At 43.0% G+C, this 19283-nt stretch overlaps 1 protein-coding gene and 1 pseudogene across 5 annotated transcripts in view; both read right to left on the reverse strand.

The window, feature by feature from the left end:
• Positions 1-18917, reverse strand: part of RALGAPA2 (Ral GTPase activating protein catalytic subunit alpha 2) — a 278920-nt gene extending 260003 nt beyond the window's left edge. For 3 of the 5 annotated variants that reach the window (XM_045574683.1, XM_036417809.2, XM_036417810.2), the window contains exon 1: positions 18622-18917. In XM_045574683.1, the coding sequence (XP_045430639.1) occupies positions 18622-18727 (106 nt within the window). In that variant the 5' untranslated portion in view covers positions 18728-18917. The remainder of the gene's footprint in view (positions 1-18621) is intronic. The other 2 variants (XM_036417812.2, XM_045574682.1) reach the window with 1 other exon arrangement.
• On the reverse strand, positions 216-726 carry LOC118707478 (annotated as a pseudogene).
• Positions 18918-19283: the final 366 nt, after the last annotated feature.

Here is a 19283-nt window from a genome sequence, read left to right on the forward strand (position 1 = left end):
GTATAGTCAATTTGCATGTTTCTCTTTTCTTAGATAGGATATGTAGTAATTAGTTTTTTTAATCCTTTAAGTTTTATCTAAGAGGATGATCCCTCTCTGAGCATTATAACTAAGTCACAACAAACAGCAAAAGTTAAAAAAATAATCCCTGAGAAGTGAGAGAAGAAGCTCTAAACATAGAAGTGACAGTCTTACACCCTTTGAACAATCTTTAACACAGCACAAACTTTTATTAAGTCAGCAATCAAATGTATTATAGTCCTGGAAAGTTACTGCTTCTGATGATCTGATCTTTTTATAATAAAACTATAAGTGCAACATTTATAAAAATCAGATAAATAGGGACTCTGGTTTTATTATCATTTTTACATTTTTTTCAAGTTCAGGAACAGACAGCTAAGATATGAATCTTCCAATAAAAAACAAATAACTTCTGCTGGCATCTCTTCTTCTGAGTCTCCATTTCCCCCATTGATCTTCACCCAAATAGTAAAAGCAATACAATTGCAATTGAGCTTACTGTTATCAATGGCACTCTCATTACGGTTCTTAGAGATAGAATAAGGTTCATTAACTGAGATTTCATTCCTGGCTCCTCTCTGAATCCACCAATTCCCCGGTCTGTTCCCTGGCCAATATTCTTGAGTTAATGCTCCTCCTGCAGCGCCACAATGGCATGGTCACAGAGCAGGGCCTCCTGCAGCAGCAATACAGGGTAAAGGCCATGGTCGCCAGGGACCACCCTGAAGCCCAGCAGATTCACCTGCAGCTGCCACAGGGAACATTCTATTATTTTCTCATTGTATCTCAAAAATTGTCTTCTATATTCCATACCAAAGTCTACCCTGTCTCACACCTTTGTTCAGCAAAATTTCATTGACAATTATTTCTTCACATCTAGCTGAAAGGCAAGAGCAAAGGTTGAGGGCAAAACCTTTGGAGCATACCCCTATGTTAAAGTCCAGAAGCTATAGGACCTTGGGCAAGTGACTGAAACACCCTGTACCTCAATTTCCTCCTCTGAAAAATGGGGCTAACAGTGGTGATTGTAGTGATGATAAAATGAGAATAGGCAAAGCCTTTAAGTATCAGTATTAGAAAGATGCTAGTCCTATATAATCCTATATAATAAAAGCTTAATATGCAAATTGACAAATGGCAGAACAACCAGTTGCTATGATGCACACTGACCATTAGGGGGCAGACGCTCAATGCAGGAGCTGCCCCCTGGTGATCAGTGTGCTCCCACAGGGGGAGTGCCACTCAGCCAGAAGCCAGGCTCAAGGCTGGTGAGCTCAGTGGCGGTGGCGGGAGCCTCTGCCACCTCTGTGGCAGCGCTAAAGATGTCCGACTGCCGACTTAGGCCCAGGAGCGAGCCTAAGCTGGCAGTTGGACATTCCCCAAGTGCTCCTGAACTGCAAGAGGACACAGACTGGGCTGAAGGACTCCCCCCACCACGTGCACGAATTTCATGCACTGGGCCTCTAGTACAAAATAAAGCTCACCATATCCCCTCTCCTCCACCATGTCTCTAAAGGTTCCCTTCCCCTTCTGACTCTGCCTGAAACATGGCAATCTCCTGAGGAGGACACTGCTTCCCTGCAGTCTGTCAGGTAAGTCTTCCATTTCCTCCCACACCCCCATACCACTTGGCCTAAGATGAGGTCGAGTACTTCCTGCTCTCTCACTCCAATATCCAGACCATTCTGAAGCTTCCCCTTACACAAATGCTCTGTGCTGTTCACACCCTCAGTCTATCAACTAGCCCCACCAACCCAACTTGCACACAGTCTTTCACTCACCACAGCATGCTCTGAAGAATTCAGGGCTTGGCTCACTGTCTTTCTCTCCATAACGAGCACTGATTTCAACATTTATCTAGATGCTGCCTGACTTCTTTATCTTTAAGTTGTCCTCCACACCATCTATGTCACCCATGCCTACCAGTCATATCCTAGACCCAGTTATTACTTATACTCTCCCATCTCTAACATCTCTGTTCAATCCACTCTCCTGCCACCTGCCATTTCTTATCATTTCTGCTCACTCCTTCTGGAAACATAGTTCTCACAACTCTTCAACACTCCCAGGTCCTTGATTCCAGTGACCCCCACCATCTTGTCACTATTTATGATCTCCCTCAAGTCTTCACTTCTCTCCCCCCCCCCCCAAATCTGGTTTCTACAGTCCATTTTTTTAATCAGCCCTTTCATTGTCCCTCAAGCCTCACCTTTCCCCCTTTCATCATGTTTACTCAAAACCTCAACCTCAGCTTTGACCTTGATTCAAATCAAAGTATTTATGTAAGCACAGGCCATGTGCTAGACATAAGAAACAATTTTAGTTGTTGTTTTAAATATTTACATATGCTGATAGTTTTGTTTCTTATAGATATTACAGCTATGCTGTATGCACCATTTATACTGTTTTAATATTATTTTATTTTTCCCTATAAATATATTAAAAATTTTACATAATTGACCATTTAGTTCCATAGGTATGATGAAAGGGGCCACATGCTAACCTGTCAAGTTCAGGGGAGGCCTGCAAGGCGGTCTTGCAAACTCAAAGACCTAAAATCACCACAAAGGATGGTCTGAAATTAAACTTTAACTAAAAGTATTGATAGTTATGATGAGTAATCACCTCCAAGACCGGTATCTTCACTGATGACCTTTACCTTAACAGAGCCTATCTGTCTTTTTGCATCTATGATAACATATCCTTGAAATGTTTGGATAACTTGTAACTTCCCTTTTTCTAGACCCCTTGGGGCACAACCAATGTACCTAGGTGCCAGGATAGATACCACAAATTCCTTCATTGTTATCATGTTCATTGTTCCTGCACACCTAAGTATGTATCTATCACTTTACTTCTTATCCAATCCCAAAGGCTTCCTGGCTTTGCTTTTTCTTGCCTCTTGAATCTATCACCAATGGATTTCATGTTATACACCTACGTCCACTTCTTTGATTGCAAAATAGATGAGAAACTGCCATTCTCAGGAACATTATCTCAATCTGTTGAGGTTCTGCTTTCCAGCAACTGTCGACATTTTGGCTCAAATAAACTCACAAAAATTCTTCACAGGTTTGAACATTTTTATGTTAACAGGTGTTCTCCACAGCATTTAAACTAAAAAGTGTAGCAGACACTGCTTTTCCTCCAGTTCCCTAACCCTAACTGTTCCTACAGCAGACCCTTCCTCTTCCTGTTCAGGGGTTACCCCACCAACACACACACACACACACACACACACACACACACACACACAAAGCCATGCCCTTTAGGAAAGTTGGCTATTCCTTTGCTCCAGGGAATGGGACCTGATGCTGCTAAGTCAATTATGGTGGCAACATGCCCCTTGCCAGTGAAGTATTTAGGCTCAAGCTCGTGACTCAACACTTGTCTATAAAAAATCAGAAGAATTCTGATGATGTCTGGAAAAGAGAAATACAATGAGTGGCCAGATTATTATGATTTTCAATGCATATCATTTTCAGTGTATATCCTATATAATAAAAGGCTAATATGCAAATTGTCCCCTTGACCAGGAGTTTGACCAAAAGGCAAGCCGCCAACCAACCACCCATGTTCCCTCCCCCTGGCCAGGCTAGTCAGACCCCACCCATGCATGAATTCATGCACCGGGCTTCTAAATATATATATATATTTATACACACACACACACACACACACACACACACACACGAGTGGCCAGATTATTATGCGTTCAGATATCATAATAATCTGGCCACTCTGTGCAGTTCTTAAAAGGACACAAAGGAAAAGTAGTTCCCTTTTTCCTGCCTTGGACACTGTAATATCTGGGTGCGATGCTTACAGTGGCTGCAGGCATTTTACCATCTCAGGGACAGAAGTGCCATGTTGAGGACACTAAGGAAGGCAAAGTAGGGAGGCAGAGAGATTCTGGGCTGTCCACTTCATTAAACTGAAGTTAAATTAGCTGACTCTAGAGCCACCCTGCCTTGGGACCACTTTTAATAAGAAAAAAAATTCTTTATCAATCACCTTTATATTTGTATTTTCTATTATCTGCAACCAAAAACATCCCTGTGGATACTGAAATAAAATCTGACAGAGTAGGAAACAAATATTACTATAATTGAAAAAGTTGTAAAAGTTAAATTCACCCACTTCATTTCCTGAGATGTATTACTTTCATTTCCTTGTACTAATAAGGTAAACCAGATATAGAGAGTAAAATTCTTAGAAATCATAAAGATGTTAACACTTTGTTACCCAGGACTGACAGGTCACGTATAAAAGTAATTCTGTATATAAAAATGTATACACTCCAACCAAAATAAGTAAAAAAGTAATTAAGTAGTAATTTTATCCTGAATATTTTTGACACATTTCTCAAATGCAGGATTCTAAAACTTTGTTTTTAACAGAGATATCAAGAACCAATATAATAAAACACAACATAAACATCCTTGAAATATAATGTTCAAATCAAATATTTTATAAGTATTTTAACTAGAAATTTATTTTAAACTAGAAATCTAGTTTCATCAGCCTTTTTATACTAATGAACACTTTCTCCTACTTTTCCTATTTGAATTAGGGCTGGCCTATATTACAATCAAAACTACTCAGTGATAGAGTCAGAGATAGAAATAAAATGGATAAAGGAGGAGCTAAATGGTGACTTCTAAATCTCCATTTCCAACAACTAAGGAAGAAACGTGATGTTGAGGGTAGAGAGAGCCATCTTACTTACGTTAAATAATTATTATTAATAATTATAACAGTTTATAATTATAAACTTAAATTGTTATAATTATTAATTATAATTATAATTATAAACTGTTATAAAAAGAGCTTTTTATAAAACTGTTTATAAAAAGAGATTTTTATACATTAACTCAAGTAAACCTCCAACAGCTCTAAGTAAGCAGATACTATCAGTAGAGGGTCAGAGAAGGTACCAGGACTCAATCTAGGCAGTCAGGCTGCCACATAACTCAACTAATTAAGTCTAATATTAACAGAAAGTGATCAAAAAGGTTCAGGGAAGCATAAGACATACTTGGAAATATAATTATTTTAAGTAGGAATCTGGTTGGAGTCCCAGAACTAGTCACCAAATCCAAAAGAGAACTCAGAAATCAGTTTATTTAGGACACCAGAGCCAGCTTACAAGTGGGATGACCCTCGTCCTGAACAGGTTGAAAGGATGGCCTTTCTGTGAAATTACCTCCACAAACACTGAAATGGCCTTCTCCAAAGGGCTGTCTTTACCTCCAGAAAATCATCACAAGTCCCTGCCTTGCCCGCAGCCACAGACACTCTCACATCTGCTGTGTCCCTTACACAAGCTCCTGTGGTTGCTGGGCAGCCACTCTTCTCACTCCCAGGCCACAATCTGCTAAGGCACAATCTGCAGAGTGGTGGTGAATAATTTGTTACACGAGTACAATGAAACATGATATGACCATTTAAGAATTATGTAAGTCTTCAATTACTGACATTGAAAATGTCCAAGGCATGTTAAGTAAAAAATATAGTGATAGACCACACATAATGACTATTCATGTAAAAGTGTGTTAATGTGTATACACAAACAAGACAGAAAGAGAGTGAGAACATGAGAAAGAGAAGGCAATGCATATAAACAAGAGCAAGCACAGAAAGCGTATATACCAACATTTTAACAATGGTTATCAGGAGATTGCAGAATTTAAAGAGCTTTTTCATACTTAAATTATTCTTTTGCTTGTTCTTATTATTCAAATGTTTATAAGTACAATTTTATAACCAGAATATTTTTCATTGGCAGAGGGAAGCTTCCAGAGTGCTATGGAAAGAGGTATTTTTCAAAGCCTGAATACTTTACATAAAAAAAGAAAAAAAAAACTCATCTGACATGACACCAGGCCAAATTTTCTTTAAACTTCTCAACTTTAAAGAACACTCAAAAAGATGCAAACAAAATATAAAACTAGAGGTCTGGTGCACGAAATTCATGCACAGGGAGGGGGATCAAGCCTAAACCAGCAATCAGACATCCCTTTCACAATCCTGGACTGCTGGCTCCTAATTGCTCATCTGCCTGCCTGCCTGCCTGGTAACCCCTAACTGCAAACCACACCCCCCCACACCCGCACCAGTCTGATCACCCCTCACTGCCTCTGCATGCCAGCCTGATTGCTCCTACCTACCCCCACTGCCAGCCTGGTCGCCCCTAACTGCCCCCCACTGCTGGCCAGGTTGCCCCCAACTGCACCCACCCCTCACTGGCCTGGTTGCTCCCAACTGCCCCCCTGCTGGCCTGGTCACCCCCAACTGCACTCCCTGCCAGCCTGGTCACCCCTCACAAATCGCCTCCCCCCCGCCCCCCCCCCCCCCCCCCCCGCTGGCCTGGTCACTCCATGCAGCCTGCTGTTCAGTCATTTGGTTGTTCCTCACTAACCCCCGTACCAGCCTGGTAGTAGGCAGCAATCTTGTGAGGGCGTGAGGGTTAATTTGCATATTACCTCTTTATTATATAGGATAGTATCTTTACTAAGACTAAAATGCCCTCAAAACAGCATATAATTTAAACTTCTTCTGTCCAACAATGCAAATTAAACTTCTTCTGTAATAACACATTCATTGTACATAATACCTTATAATGACCTAGTTATTAAGTCCTTTGTTATCATTAAGGAAAACCATGTTTTTCTAATTGTCATTTACTGAAAAGTGTAATAAAATCATTGAGCCAGGAAGGAAGAAACTATCTTTGTCCAGCCATTCAACAGCCAGCACTGAGCAGAAAAACAAATGTGTGATATCTTCTGAATGAAAAAATTTGAGTAAATTTCCAATCACGATACAATTCGCTTACAAGTGGCACTGATTATCAACTGCATACACAAATCTCCTTCAGTGCACTCTCAGACAGCAACACTGGTTCATAAAAATCACATCTTCAAGTAACACTGAACCAAAGATCAAGTCTCCTCCAGGCCTTTCCATTAAGAAAAGCAATAAAGCCCAGCCAGTATGGCTCAATTGATTGAGCATTCTCCCATGCACCAAAAAGTCACCAGTTCTGATCCCGCAGTCAGAGCACATGCTAGGGTTGTGGGCTCAATCCCAAGTAGGAGTGCACAGGAGGCAACGATGGATATTCCTCTATCCCTCTATCCCTCTCCCTTCCTCTCTCTGTAAAGTCAATCAAAACATTTTTTTAAAAGAAACTTTTTTTTCAAGTATATTTTTTACTAGAGGCCCAGTGCATGAAATTTGTGCACGGGGGAGAGGGGACATGTTCCTCAGCCCAGCCTGCACCCTCTCCAACCTGGGACCCCTTGAGGGATGTCTGACTGCCCTCTCACAATCCAGGACTGCTGGCTCCCAACCACTTGCCTGCCTGCCAGCCTGATCACCCCCTAACTACTCCCCTAGCAGCCTGATCGATGCCTAACTGCTCACCTGCTGGCCCAATTGCCCCTGACTGCCCTCCCCTAGTGGCCTGGTCCCCCCAACTGCCCTCTTCTGCCAGCCTGGTCACCCTAACTGCCCTCCCCTACTGGCCATCTTGTGGTGACCATCTTGTGTCCACAGGGGGTGGCCATCTTGCGTGCCGGAGTGATGCTCAATTTGCATATTACCTCTTTTTTATAGATTATTTCAGAGAGGAGGGGAGAAAGAGAGAGAGATAGAAACATCAATGATGAGAGAGAATCATTTATTAGCTGCCTGCTGCACACCCCACATTGGGATCAAGGAACAACCAGGGTTGTGCCTTGACTGGAATCGAGCCGTGACCTCCTGGTCCATAGGTCAACACTCAACCACTGAGCCACACCAGCTGAGCATAAAAACAAACTATCAAAAGCATAGCTAGGTACTAATGTAGGTGGGTACCTGAAATGAGGCCAGTCTGCAGTGGTTGCTGCCTTTTGCAATCATCTATATGGATACATTAAGATTGTATGACACATCAGCATTTTCCTGTGCTCATTCTCTTTCAGCCACTGACAAAGCCCCATTTTACATCAATAGCAGAGGCACTTTCTAATATATCTGTTCTTTGCCTCTGACTAGAATTTGGAGTAACACAGCTCAACCCTCTATCACTACATGCTGGGGTTGCGGCACTCTAGCTTTGCTGACCCATTGACCAGTGTTTGCAGCCTGTCTTCTCATCACTATTCCCTGCTGCAATAAGGAAGGACACAGGTATGTGTGCCCCACCCTCTAAACCTGTGCCTGCCACAGCTTCCACAGACACTTCTCTTCTCCAGCACCACTCCTTTCTCTTCCCTCTCCTCTCTTCTGTCTTCAGTTACTGTTCAGTTTTGGGGCAAAGGACCTGACTTTTTATAAAGTAAGCAAAAAAAAAAAAAAAAGCTTTCTTTACAAAGATCTGACCTAAAGGTCAGTTGAGGTCACACCCCTGCTCTTAGTCCTGGACCAGGGCTCCCCATCTCACAAGCCTCACCTGGTATATCCCAACCTCTCCTTTCTCATCCCTGCTCCTTTCTCTCACCCCAACTCCTTCAACTCTATTGACTTCCATGAGATTCCCGACCTGTTATGACTCAGAACCTTTGCACCTAATGTTCTCTCTGTTAGGAACACTATTCCCAGAAATAATCACAAAGCTGATCCCACTTAACACAGATGATGACTGTAAACCCCTCTTCAGAGAGGCCTTCCCTGACCCCTTCTATCTAGATCAGCACACTCACTCCCTTAATCAAGCTTCACTTTCCTATAAATATTTCCTGAAATTATATATTTTGTTTTTTATTTGTTTATTTTCCTAGTAGAATAAAAATCTCATAAAGCGAGGCCTCATTTGGCACATAGCAAGCAGTAACTATTTGTGGAATGACTTAAACACAATGTTATATGGACTAACCTAGACAGACTCAAAGAGTGGTCAATCCATTTATTAAAAGGGTGACCCTTACTTCCCCCAAATTACATAAATCCTCAAATGTAACTCCCATAATCTCAAATATAACTCCAGAATGTCATTTAAGATTTTCTCAATGATTTAAGATTACTGACTCAAAAGTCAATGAACTTCACCTTGTGGTATATATGGGCATAAGTTAGATATAAGCAGTGCTGCTTTGTGTGGGAATGTGCCAGAATGCCTTTACAGAACTACTGTCTCAAAATTATATAAGCCGGAATGAGATTCAGTCTATAAGGTACAGGGAAAGTGATCCAGACTGGCCAATCAAAGTACCTCCTACCCCTCACCCAATTATTGGTACAGGAATAGACACATGACCCACATAGGGACAATCAGAATGTTCTCAAAGACTAGAATGAGGCAAGGGGATAATAATATTACCATCCACTTGGGAGGATAAATATGTTAATACATGTAAAAGTATTTCTAGCAGTGCTTGCACTTGGAAAGTGCTGATTAAATGCTACTTATTATTCTTATAAGTAAGGAAATATGTTACCAAGAGGAATCAAGGTGAACAAGAAGCTATTCATGTTCTCAATGTATTTATCTAGTGGGATAGATAAGGCAGAACACAAATAAGAATACAAGGCCAAAGGCTATCAATGCCAAATGAGAGGTTCAGAATGCTATGAGAATTCTGGAGAGATATCATTTCAGGTCTGAGGGACAAAGAAAGCTTTTGTGAAAGATGTAATGTGTTTGGGTTGTCTCCTGGGAGAATTCTAGATGGCAGAATGGGCACTACCTTTTGTGGAAAGGGAGGGTGTATTAGCTTAAGATCTCTAAGAAGTGGACACCAAGATAGAATTAGACATGCAAGAGACTTATTGGGGGAACTGTCTGTAAAGGGTCAAAGGGAAGACCTGAGAAGCAGAGAGAGGTTTCAGACCACAATGCATTTCTGACCCCTATGAAAGAGGAGGAAGGAAGGAGGGAGGAGGAAGTCTCAGACTTCAACACATTTCTGAGAAGGTCTTGGTCAGGCCTATGAGGAGTTCTCAGATCAGAGATCCCCTTTAGAGGCAACTGGGTCTCACAAGAATGGGTCACATCAGTACTCCTGCTTGTTCAGTCACTGACTGGGAGTAGCCCAAGAGAAGCTCAAGTTTGACTAAAATGTGGTGGTGCATCTAAGGGTAGCAGCTGGAGCCATAATGCTCCCGGAAGCAGGAGAGCTGGGTGGCACATACTCATGGCTCCCATAGTTGGACGCAACCAATGTCACCATACATCTTAAGTGTCCTGGAAAGCATGGTTGAGGCTCAATGAATAAGTGCCATCACTTTAAAATAAAACACAAGGCAATATCAGAAGAGTCCTTATCTTTTTCTAAAGGGACTTTTTTTAAACTAAACCACAATTATAATAGGGAAATTAAAGTATATATTTAATGGTAAAAATTACAACTAATAGTATTTGATGTCTCCCAGATGTGGTTTCAGTTTCTAAAGCAAGATGTAAAATGATTATGAAACATATCTTTTCTAAAAATAAAACATAAGACCCTGAAATGAGGATTAGATCTCGGAAACAAAGCTCTCCTAAGAATCCAGAAGTCAAATCTTTAGGAACTGGCAGTGTTTGGATCAAATGAGAAACCATTCTACAAAGCATAAAATGCTACATTAATATCAGAAACCAATACAGCCAATATCTCTTATGTGAGTTAAGTTGCATTTAAGGCAAAAATGGAGAAAATCAAAATTACCCTTAAATACTAGAGCCATACCCAGTAGGGGAGATACTCCCACAAAAAAGCGGCAGGAAGGAAAAAAGGACCATTGTGGACACAGCAAATTCTTTTGTCCCACTTCATACTACTATTGAGCATCATCTGCACTACTTAAACTGTTCTCATTATCTAACTACATAAAACCCTAATGTGCAAATAGACCCTATGGCGGAACAACCAAACGACCAGTCACTATGACGTGCGTAGACCACCAGGGGGCATGCACAGGATATGGTGGGCATTGACAGCAGGCAGTAGAGCACAGAACATGGCGGCGAAGGCCACTGTGGGATGGTGGAGTTGAGTGCAGGTGAGTGCAGGACCAAGGAGGGGTGCCAGTCGCTGTCATCGGGGCGAGCCTCTGATGGTTACTGAAAATTCTTTGCTCCTATGCACCACAGTCCCCCCCCCCCCCCCCCCCCCCCCCAGCACTCGCACCCGCTGCCAGCATCCAGCACCAGCCCTGATCACTCGGTGTCGCCAGTGAGTGCAAGGGGCAGCTGCCGGCTCTAATCACCTTCAAGGCTTCTCCACCTCCCCCTGCTCTTACATACATATACAAATATTCATATTTCCTCTTCTGGCCAAGCATTTGATATATAAATTAAATGTACTTATTAGATCACATCCCAAAAGAACAAGAAAATACCTTACAGATTATAATTTTCCTTTATTTTAAAGAGATACATGACACAGAAGAGGGACCAAGACATACTCAGTTCCTATCACTACACAGTGATAAAACTAGTTCAGCAGTTCACTATACCTCTGACCTTCACAGAGAAAGCAGAACCTGTCACATGAGAGCTCCCTTCACATCCTGGTCAATCAGCACTCCATTCTTGCTTCCATGTAGCCTTAGTCAAGCCTGATCTCCTGCTCCATGCTCTTGATTCTACTGCAGAGCACATCTTCCTCCATTTTTATCCCCTTTATTACTACTCTTTATTCATTTGCTCTTTCATTAGTTCTCTTCCAAAATATAACTCAAATTCCCCCAGTCTTAAAAAACATAAGTCATATCTACATCTACACACACACACACACACACACACACACACACACCATCCATCTTTGACCTGGAATTTCCCATCCTCTTCCTGGAATATTAATCTGTACTCTTTCTGTTGCAAGACCCAGAAATACAAGCCAAGCCAACTAAGGCAAAAACAGGGTGTTACTGGCTCCTGCAACTACAAAGCTCAGGGGTGGAGATGGCAAACACACCCCTTTCTCCCTCAGCTCACCCAGCGTCCACTGGGCCCTTACTCTCCATCTCTGCTCTGCCTCCCTCAGTTTGAGTCAGGTGCTCTCCACATAGAGAGAAAGATGAACACTTGCAGCCCAGGCTACATACTCACAGTTTGCAATCCAGAAGAGCAGGAATCTTGTTCTCTCAGCATCTACTGTTTCAAATCTCAGGGAGACTGGGACTCTCGGACCACTCACTAAGGGACGCCATGAGTTTTGGCTCTGTCCTCTGCTTAAAAACTCTTCACTAGATTCCCAACATCTATTCATACCACAGGATGACAGCCACTGGACCACATCATTCCCTTTGCACAAACTCCTCTTTGCATTCTCTCATCCCCAACTTGCCCATCTGGGAAACTCCCATATTCATTATTCCAAATCCACCTCAGAACCGCCTCCCTCAGGACATGCACCAGGACAAGAGGCCTTTCTGCTCTGCCTCCTCTTCACCTGGCAGCCACCTCTACAGGTTCAGCCCACTTCACTGAGGCACTAAGACCCTCATCCTAAATGTAGTTGTTTACATGTCTCTCTCCCTACCAAACAATAAATCCTGGCCAGGCCCCTTTAGGAAAGCAATGTGAATTGCATCATAAACATGCTAAAATCCAGAAATGTTACTTCAATAGAATCTATGCTATGAAAATAATGCTAAATATAGGAAAAGCTGCTTCTGACAATGTTTACAAGCAGTATTATTTATAATGGAGAGAGATGGAGGGGGGTGAGGCAGGAGGAAAAAAACAATTTCACCGCCCAAGAAATTATATTGGGGGAACAAAATTAAGCTAAATTATGGTATATAGTCTCAACAAATGTTTGTACTTACTTAAAAAAAATGAGAGGAACAAAACACAGGGAAATGCTAATATTAAGTTAGTTTAAAAGGCAACATTTAAAATTGTAAGTGAACTTAAAGTGACAGATGTGTGTGTGCGCGCACACACACACACACACAAAAGTCTATACCAAAATGTTCTATTTTGTTCTATTGTTAGGGGCAAAAATAGAATATTGGGGACTGGCTATGGTTATGGAAAATAGTAATCATGCTCTGTTAACCATGACTTCCTTGTGTTGGTTAAAGAAAGGACATTCTGCCGAGACCGGTTTGGCTCAATGGATAGAGCGTCGGCTTGGGGACTGAAGGGTCCCAGGTTCGATTCTGGTCAAGGGCAGGTACGGTGGTTGCTGGTTGCGGGCATATCCCCAGTAGGGGGTGTGCAAGAGGCAGCTGATCGATGACTCTCTCTCATCGATGTTTCTAACTCTCTATCTCTCTCCCTTCCTCTCTGTACAAAATAAATAAATAAATATATATTTTAAAGAAAGGACATTCTGACATGGCTGGGAGTTGTGTACCCCCAGGACCTGGGATTCAACCTTTGAATGCAGTCAGTCCATTCTCAATCAAGAACTGCCTATTATCATGGAAAGATTAACAACCTTGTTGACCAAACAATGGAGTCTCACCAGAGCCTGCTTACCTACTTTTCCATACCTGTAATCCCTACTTCCCATGTAATCTTTATCTTACCCTATATAAGCAGCTGGCTTATGGGGGGCTGCAGAGCAGATTTCTGTGGATGATCTGCTGCTCTCCCACACTGCAGACAGTACTGGAATAAATGCTCATATATTATCCAACCTGGTCTCTATTTAATTGGCTCAAATAGTGGCAGGCATCACAGACCCACTGATTGTCTGGTTACACTTTCAGTACATAGAGAGAGCACTTACGAGAGACTATTCTCTCCTCTCTGGATCCAAATATTTGGACCAAATCCTAGTGTCACTTGATTTCACTTGACTGTGGCCTCTGATCCCAAATCTCTTTTCCTTCTGATTAACCATTCCTCGCCTAGCTTCTCCAAACTTCACTTTCATTATCTCACTTAGAGAATCACTCCGCTGTCTGGTCCTTCAATTCCCCACCTCTCCTCTCCACTCATGGAACTTTTGATCTCAGGCCCTCATCATTTGTCTGCTCAGTTCAGGGCTACCCCTTCCATCACCCCCAACCCATTTTTCCTGGCCCTGTTGGCAGAGAAGCAGTTCTCAAAACTTATCATTTGACCTGCTAAGAATGCTCCAAGGAGGCCCTCTCACCTTCAGGATAAGATCTGAGCTTCTAGCTGGGACCGGTTTGGCTCCGTAGATAGAGCGTTGCCCTGCGGACTGAAAGGTCCTGGGTTCGATTCCGATCAAGGGCATGTACCTTGGTTGCGGGCACATCCCCAGTGGGGGGTATGCAAGAGGCAGCTGGTTGATGTTTCTCTCTCATCGACGTTTCTAACTCTCTGTCCCTCTCAATTCCTCTCTGTGTAAAATCAATAATATACATACATATATATATATATATATATATATATATATATATATATATGTATATTATTATTTTAATAAAAAGATCTGAGCTTCTATATCAGGCAAACAAAACCCTTTCTGATCTGGTCCCCAACCTGCCTCAGCTTCTCCCACAGTCAGACCACCTATTCCTCTCCTCCTCTTCTCCTCCACAACCGGTCCTCTCCCCCAGCCATCTAACTCACAGCCCAGACCCTTCCCCTGGCCTACACAGCATTCTAATCATTTATCTGACATTGTATATGCCCTCAGGACCAGCACCCCATCTTCTATGCCCAACATTCATTCGCCCCATCACTCCCTCACCGAACAGGAGGAAGAGGCAGGCTGGTGTCCCTCACCTTCCCACATCACAGCCATATGGATTCTACCTTCCCTTAGTTGAAACTGCCCTCCCCCTCTACTTTTCCAAACTCTAGCTCCGCTCTGTCCAGTATGTAGCCACTTGCTAAATATGGCCACTGAGCACTTGAAATGCAGGCAGTCTAAACTGAGATGTGCTGTAAGTGTAGCACAGACACTAGATTTCAAAGATGTGGTATGAAAAAAAAAGGTAAAAAAATAATACTTTATTTTATCTGTTGATAATATACATATTAGACATGTGGGGTTAAGTAAAATATATTATTAAAGCTAATTTCACTTGTTTCCTTTTACCTTTTCTTTTTTTGTTAATCCTGACCTGAGTATATTTTTCCCATTAATTTTTAGAGAGAGAGGACAGGAGGGAAAAGAGGGAGACATAGATAGATAGGTAGAGAAAGAGAGAGAAAAACATCAATGTGAAAGAGACACATTGATTGGTTGCCTCCTGCACAAACCCCAACTGGGGGCGGGGATTAAACCTGCCACCCAGGTGCCTGACCTTGAACTGGAATCCAACCTGAAATCCTCTGGTGTGCAGGCTGAGGTTCTAACCATTGAGTAATACTGGCCAGGGCTCCTTTTACTTTTTAAAATGTGGCTACTAGAAAAATTAAAGTTACACATGTGGTTCACATTCTATTCCTATCGGACAGAGCTAGTTTAACCATTCTTCAGGGTGTAGCATGAGTAAAACTTCAAGATGCCCCTATTTTTGTGCCACCCTTAGTTATCTTTTTAGACTCCTAGCAGTCCTATAATAGAGTCAACCATATAAGCCACATAAACAAATGTAATCTAATTACATAATACACTATTGTTTATTAATACTCTATTCTTGTTGCTATAACAATGCCATTTCTATACCCTCTTTCGGGACTTTAATTAGACATGAGACCTTTGCTGGAACATAACAGCAATATGCTTTTTTTGTTTTTGTTTTGTATTGTTTGCTCATTTACTTTCCCAGTAATGATTTCGACAGTGTTGGGAGAACTCAAAGTCAGGGGACCTAACAGCTCTTTCTTCTTTCTCTAATTAATAAAATACATCCAGACCATTTAGTATATGGCTTGGCCCCTTATAAGGCCTGCCTATGTCTCCATTTCCCCCACTGTGAAACACATCAGGCCAATTTACAATAAGCAGCCTGATCAAAGTAGCTAAGCAAGTTCTAATTGGAGTCATTATCATGATCCCAAGAAATACTCTACTTTTCACAGCTAATCGTGTTTTGTTAGCCAGTTGTCTTAAAGACGGACTAATTTTTATGGAGGGAACAAGTCCATCACAATTATCAGAATAAGAAGGGGTGGGACAAACTACCTACCAAATGCTCTCCTAGCCTATTAACGATGGGAAACAAGGAGTGAGAGAAGAAACTGTCCAAGCTGCAATAGTTCACACATCACACTCGCAGACATTACCATGCCCATTTTACAGAATAGAAACTGATGCTCATAGACAGGCTAAGTAACTAGGCCAAAGTCATGTAGCTGTGCTACAAATCAGGTCAGCAGTATCATCTCTGTATGTTAAAAAAAAAAAAAAAAAAAAAAAAAAAAAGACATATGTATTATCACTTGAAGATAAAATGTGTGCAAATCAAGAATATCATATAAGTATATAAATAAAAATACAATAATACTTTCTATTCTCCTTCGAATAGTTTTCCTGATCTTGGCTAATCCCCATTTTTTCAGAGCATGAGACCTTTTTTTTCTAAGTCGACTTTTCCTTAAAGTAGGAAACAAGTAGGGTATGTGATGTATTAGGAACTAGTGTATTAATACATTATTTTTCTTTAAGCCTTTAAATCAGTTTTAAGTGAAAGCTTACATTACACATTATGACTAGAATTCCTCCGATACATTTACAAAAATCTAGTCCCTACAGATAAAGATTACAGTAATCAAGTTAATTGGGCCATTCCAAAAAACAAATGCATCAACAATAACAAAAATACACCTAAAGAAATATTAAAGAACCTCTCCTCGTAACACAATTTAAGGCATAATGAGTTCAATAAAATGATTTTTAAAAGTTCCTCAAAATAAGACACACACACACACACACACACACACACACAACACACACACAACACACAAACTGAAACCCCAATTACAGAGCTAACTATTATACTTTCTCACAATGGTAACAATGTACTGTGTATCTCTAAGAAACCAAACTGATCTCGGTTTCATTGATCCTGCCTTTACAAAATAGCCAACTTAAATCTCCAGACTTGGACAGAACAAAAGTTCAAATTCTCTACCACAGAAAAAAAGTCCCAAAGTATCAAATGCTTTAAAATGCTGCTCAACTCTCCTTATCAAAAATGTCCCTGCAGTCTGTGTTAATCAGTCACTACTAAAACCCCCCACACAATGCAACCTGTGTGCGCCTGGCATTTTACTACAGGAAGTAGAAAGTTCAGTTTACCAAGAACACCGCATTTCACTTTCAAAGGTCTTGAAAACTAATCCTTCTAACAGTAACTGATTTACATTTCATTCCAATCTGAACAAAACAGTGTAATCTCAAAGAATCCACGGCTGTGAAGAGCTTTACTTGGCAAAACCAGGTGTGTTCTTTTTATTCCTTTTAGAGGCACTTCACAGATTATAAATAAAAATACTTTGCAGCTTTTCATCTCATGCGCAAGATCTTTATGTGAAATTCTCACGTATACAATGAATTCTTTCATTCCACATTTCCTCAAAAGACAGACGTATTAAAACTACATGCCTAAAATCAGGTGATTTTTGCTCATTTTAAGAATAAAAATGGCAGGGAAGTAAAAATGGGGGTGGGGGGGTAAGAGATCAAACGAAGGACTTATATGCATGCATAAAAGCATGACCAATGGACGCAAGACCAATAGGGGGGGAGGGGGAAGAGATAGGGGGGAGATCAAAGGGGGGGAAAAGGAGACATATGTACTACTATTTGCAATGCTCTAAGCAGTAAAATAAATTTTTAAAAATGGCATCTAGAAGAAGCATAAAGGGTCCTTTTCTTTGTCCACATATACACAGACAAGTCTACAGACAGCAAAGGTGTTTTCATCCTAAACAAAAGTTAATACTAAGGAAGTACTGTAAGAGAACAGAAAACAAAACAGCCCAGCACACCAGTCACAGCCGCATGCAGCAGGTGACAGGAAGCCGGGTGGACACTTCACACCCACAGGGATGAGCATCACAGTCGCCGGCAGGCCCACCTGGGTTCCGCTGAACCTCCACCCAGCGGAAACAGAGCAAAAAGCCATCGCTGTCGTCCTGCAATCAAGGACAAGCAGCCTCCTTGAACCCAGGGAAGTCACCGCTCCCTCCAAGCGAACACCAAAAGCCCCCCCCCCCCTTCACACCAAGGACACACAAAGAAATCCAAGCAGCCAGATCCAAAATAAAGGTAATTTTTTTTAAAGGAGGAGGGGCATGAGAAGAGATGTCCCCGTTAAATTAAATGTATCCAGGGGATCACTTGGGAGTCTCTATGTGGGGGACTCGGACTAAAAAAAGTAAAAATACAATGTAAAGGGTGGGGAGGGGAGAGCGAAAGAGAAGACAGTTCAATGAAGGACCACTGGAGGTCTCAGTCTACTTGGGGTCCCGGACTCAAACATTGTTAAGATCGGAAAGGGGAGATGACAGTTCAACGTGAGTGCGAGGAGCACCGGGTCCGGTGTTCGCTGGGGAAGGGATGGCCACGGCAGGGTCCCGCCTCGAGGTTCCCCGGGGAGATTCAGGGGGAAGTTCACACCGGAGGGCTAGGCAGCCTGCTTTTTTTTTGGGGGGGGGGGGGGGAGAGAAACAAGAAGCCCAAGACCCAGAGAAGGGGTCGATCGCCCGCCGCCCCCCCAACTCCGCGCCCTCCCGGTCCCCGGCTCCGACCACCCCGCCCGCCCGCGAGCGGGCAGTGCCCGGACCCGGGGCGGCGGCGCGCGCCTCACCCAGCAGCGCCCGCAGGTGCTTCAGGCGGGTCAGCACGTCCTTCTTGGGGTCCAGCACCTTCTGGGTGGACTTCTTCACATCCCCGTGGCTCCTCCGGGAGAACATCCCGCCGCGGGGAGCCCGGTCCCGCCGCTGGGGCAGGGGGCGCCGGGGCCGCGCGAGTCACCGCACAGGGTCCGGCCCGGCGCGTGTCGCGTGGGCCACTTGGCCGCCCCTCTCCGTGCCGCCGCCGCCGCCGCCGTTGCCGCTTCAGCGGTGACTCCAGGAAGGAGGGGCGGGCCGCCCGGGCACCGAGAGGGGAGGGGCAGGAAGGCGGTGTCAACAAGGGACCCGCGGCCCCGCCCCGCGGGAGCGCCGGCCGCCTCCTCGGGCGCAGCGCACGTGCGCGCGGCCGCGACTCCTCGCGGGGCGCCACTTGGAGCGCCGCAAGTCACAAAGAAACTAACCCCATGTTCTCGCTGTACTACAAGTCCCGAGATGCACCGCGACAGAGCCCTCCAATTAGACGGGAGTGACTTTGGCACGATGGGAGTCCAAGGGCCGGCTGTAAGCGCGTTCTCCCTTCCTGGGCCGCAAGGCCACCTGGGAAGTATAGTTTTATGCAGGAGGCGAGGCTCTGCGATCGCCTTTCCAGTCTGGGCTGTTGGGCAGTAGTAGCTTT

Source organism: Pipistrellus kuhlii, unplaced genomic scaffold, assembly GCF_014108245.1.
Source record: "Pipistrellus kuhlii isolate mPipKuh1 unplaced genomic scaffold, mPipKuh1.p scaffold_m20_p_6, whole genome shotgun sequence".
NCBI classification, from domain to species: Eukaryota; Metazoa; Chordata; class Mammalia; order Chiroptera; family Vespertilionidae; genus Pipistrellus; species Pipistrellus kuhlii.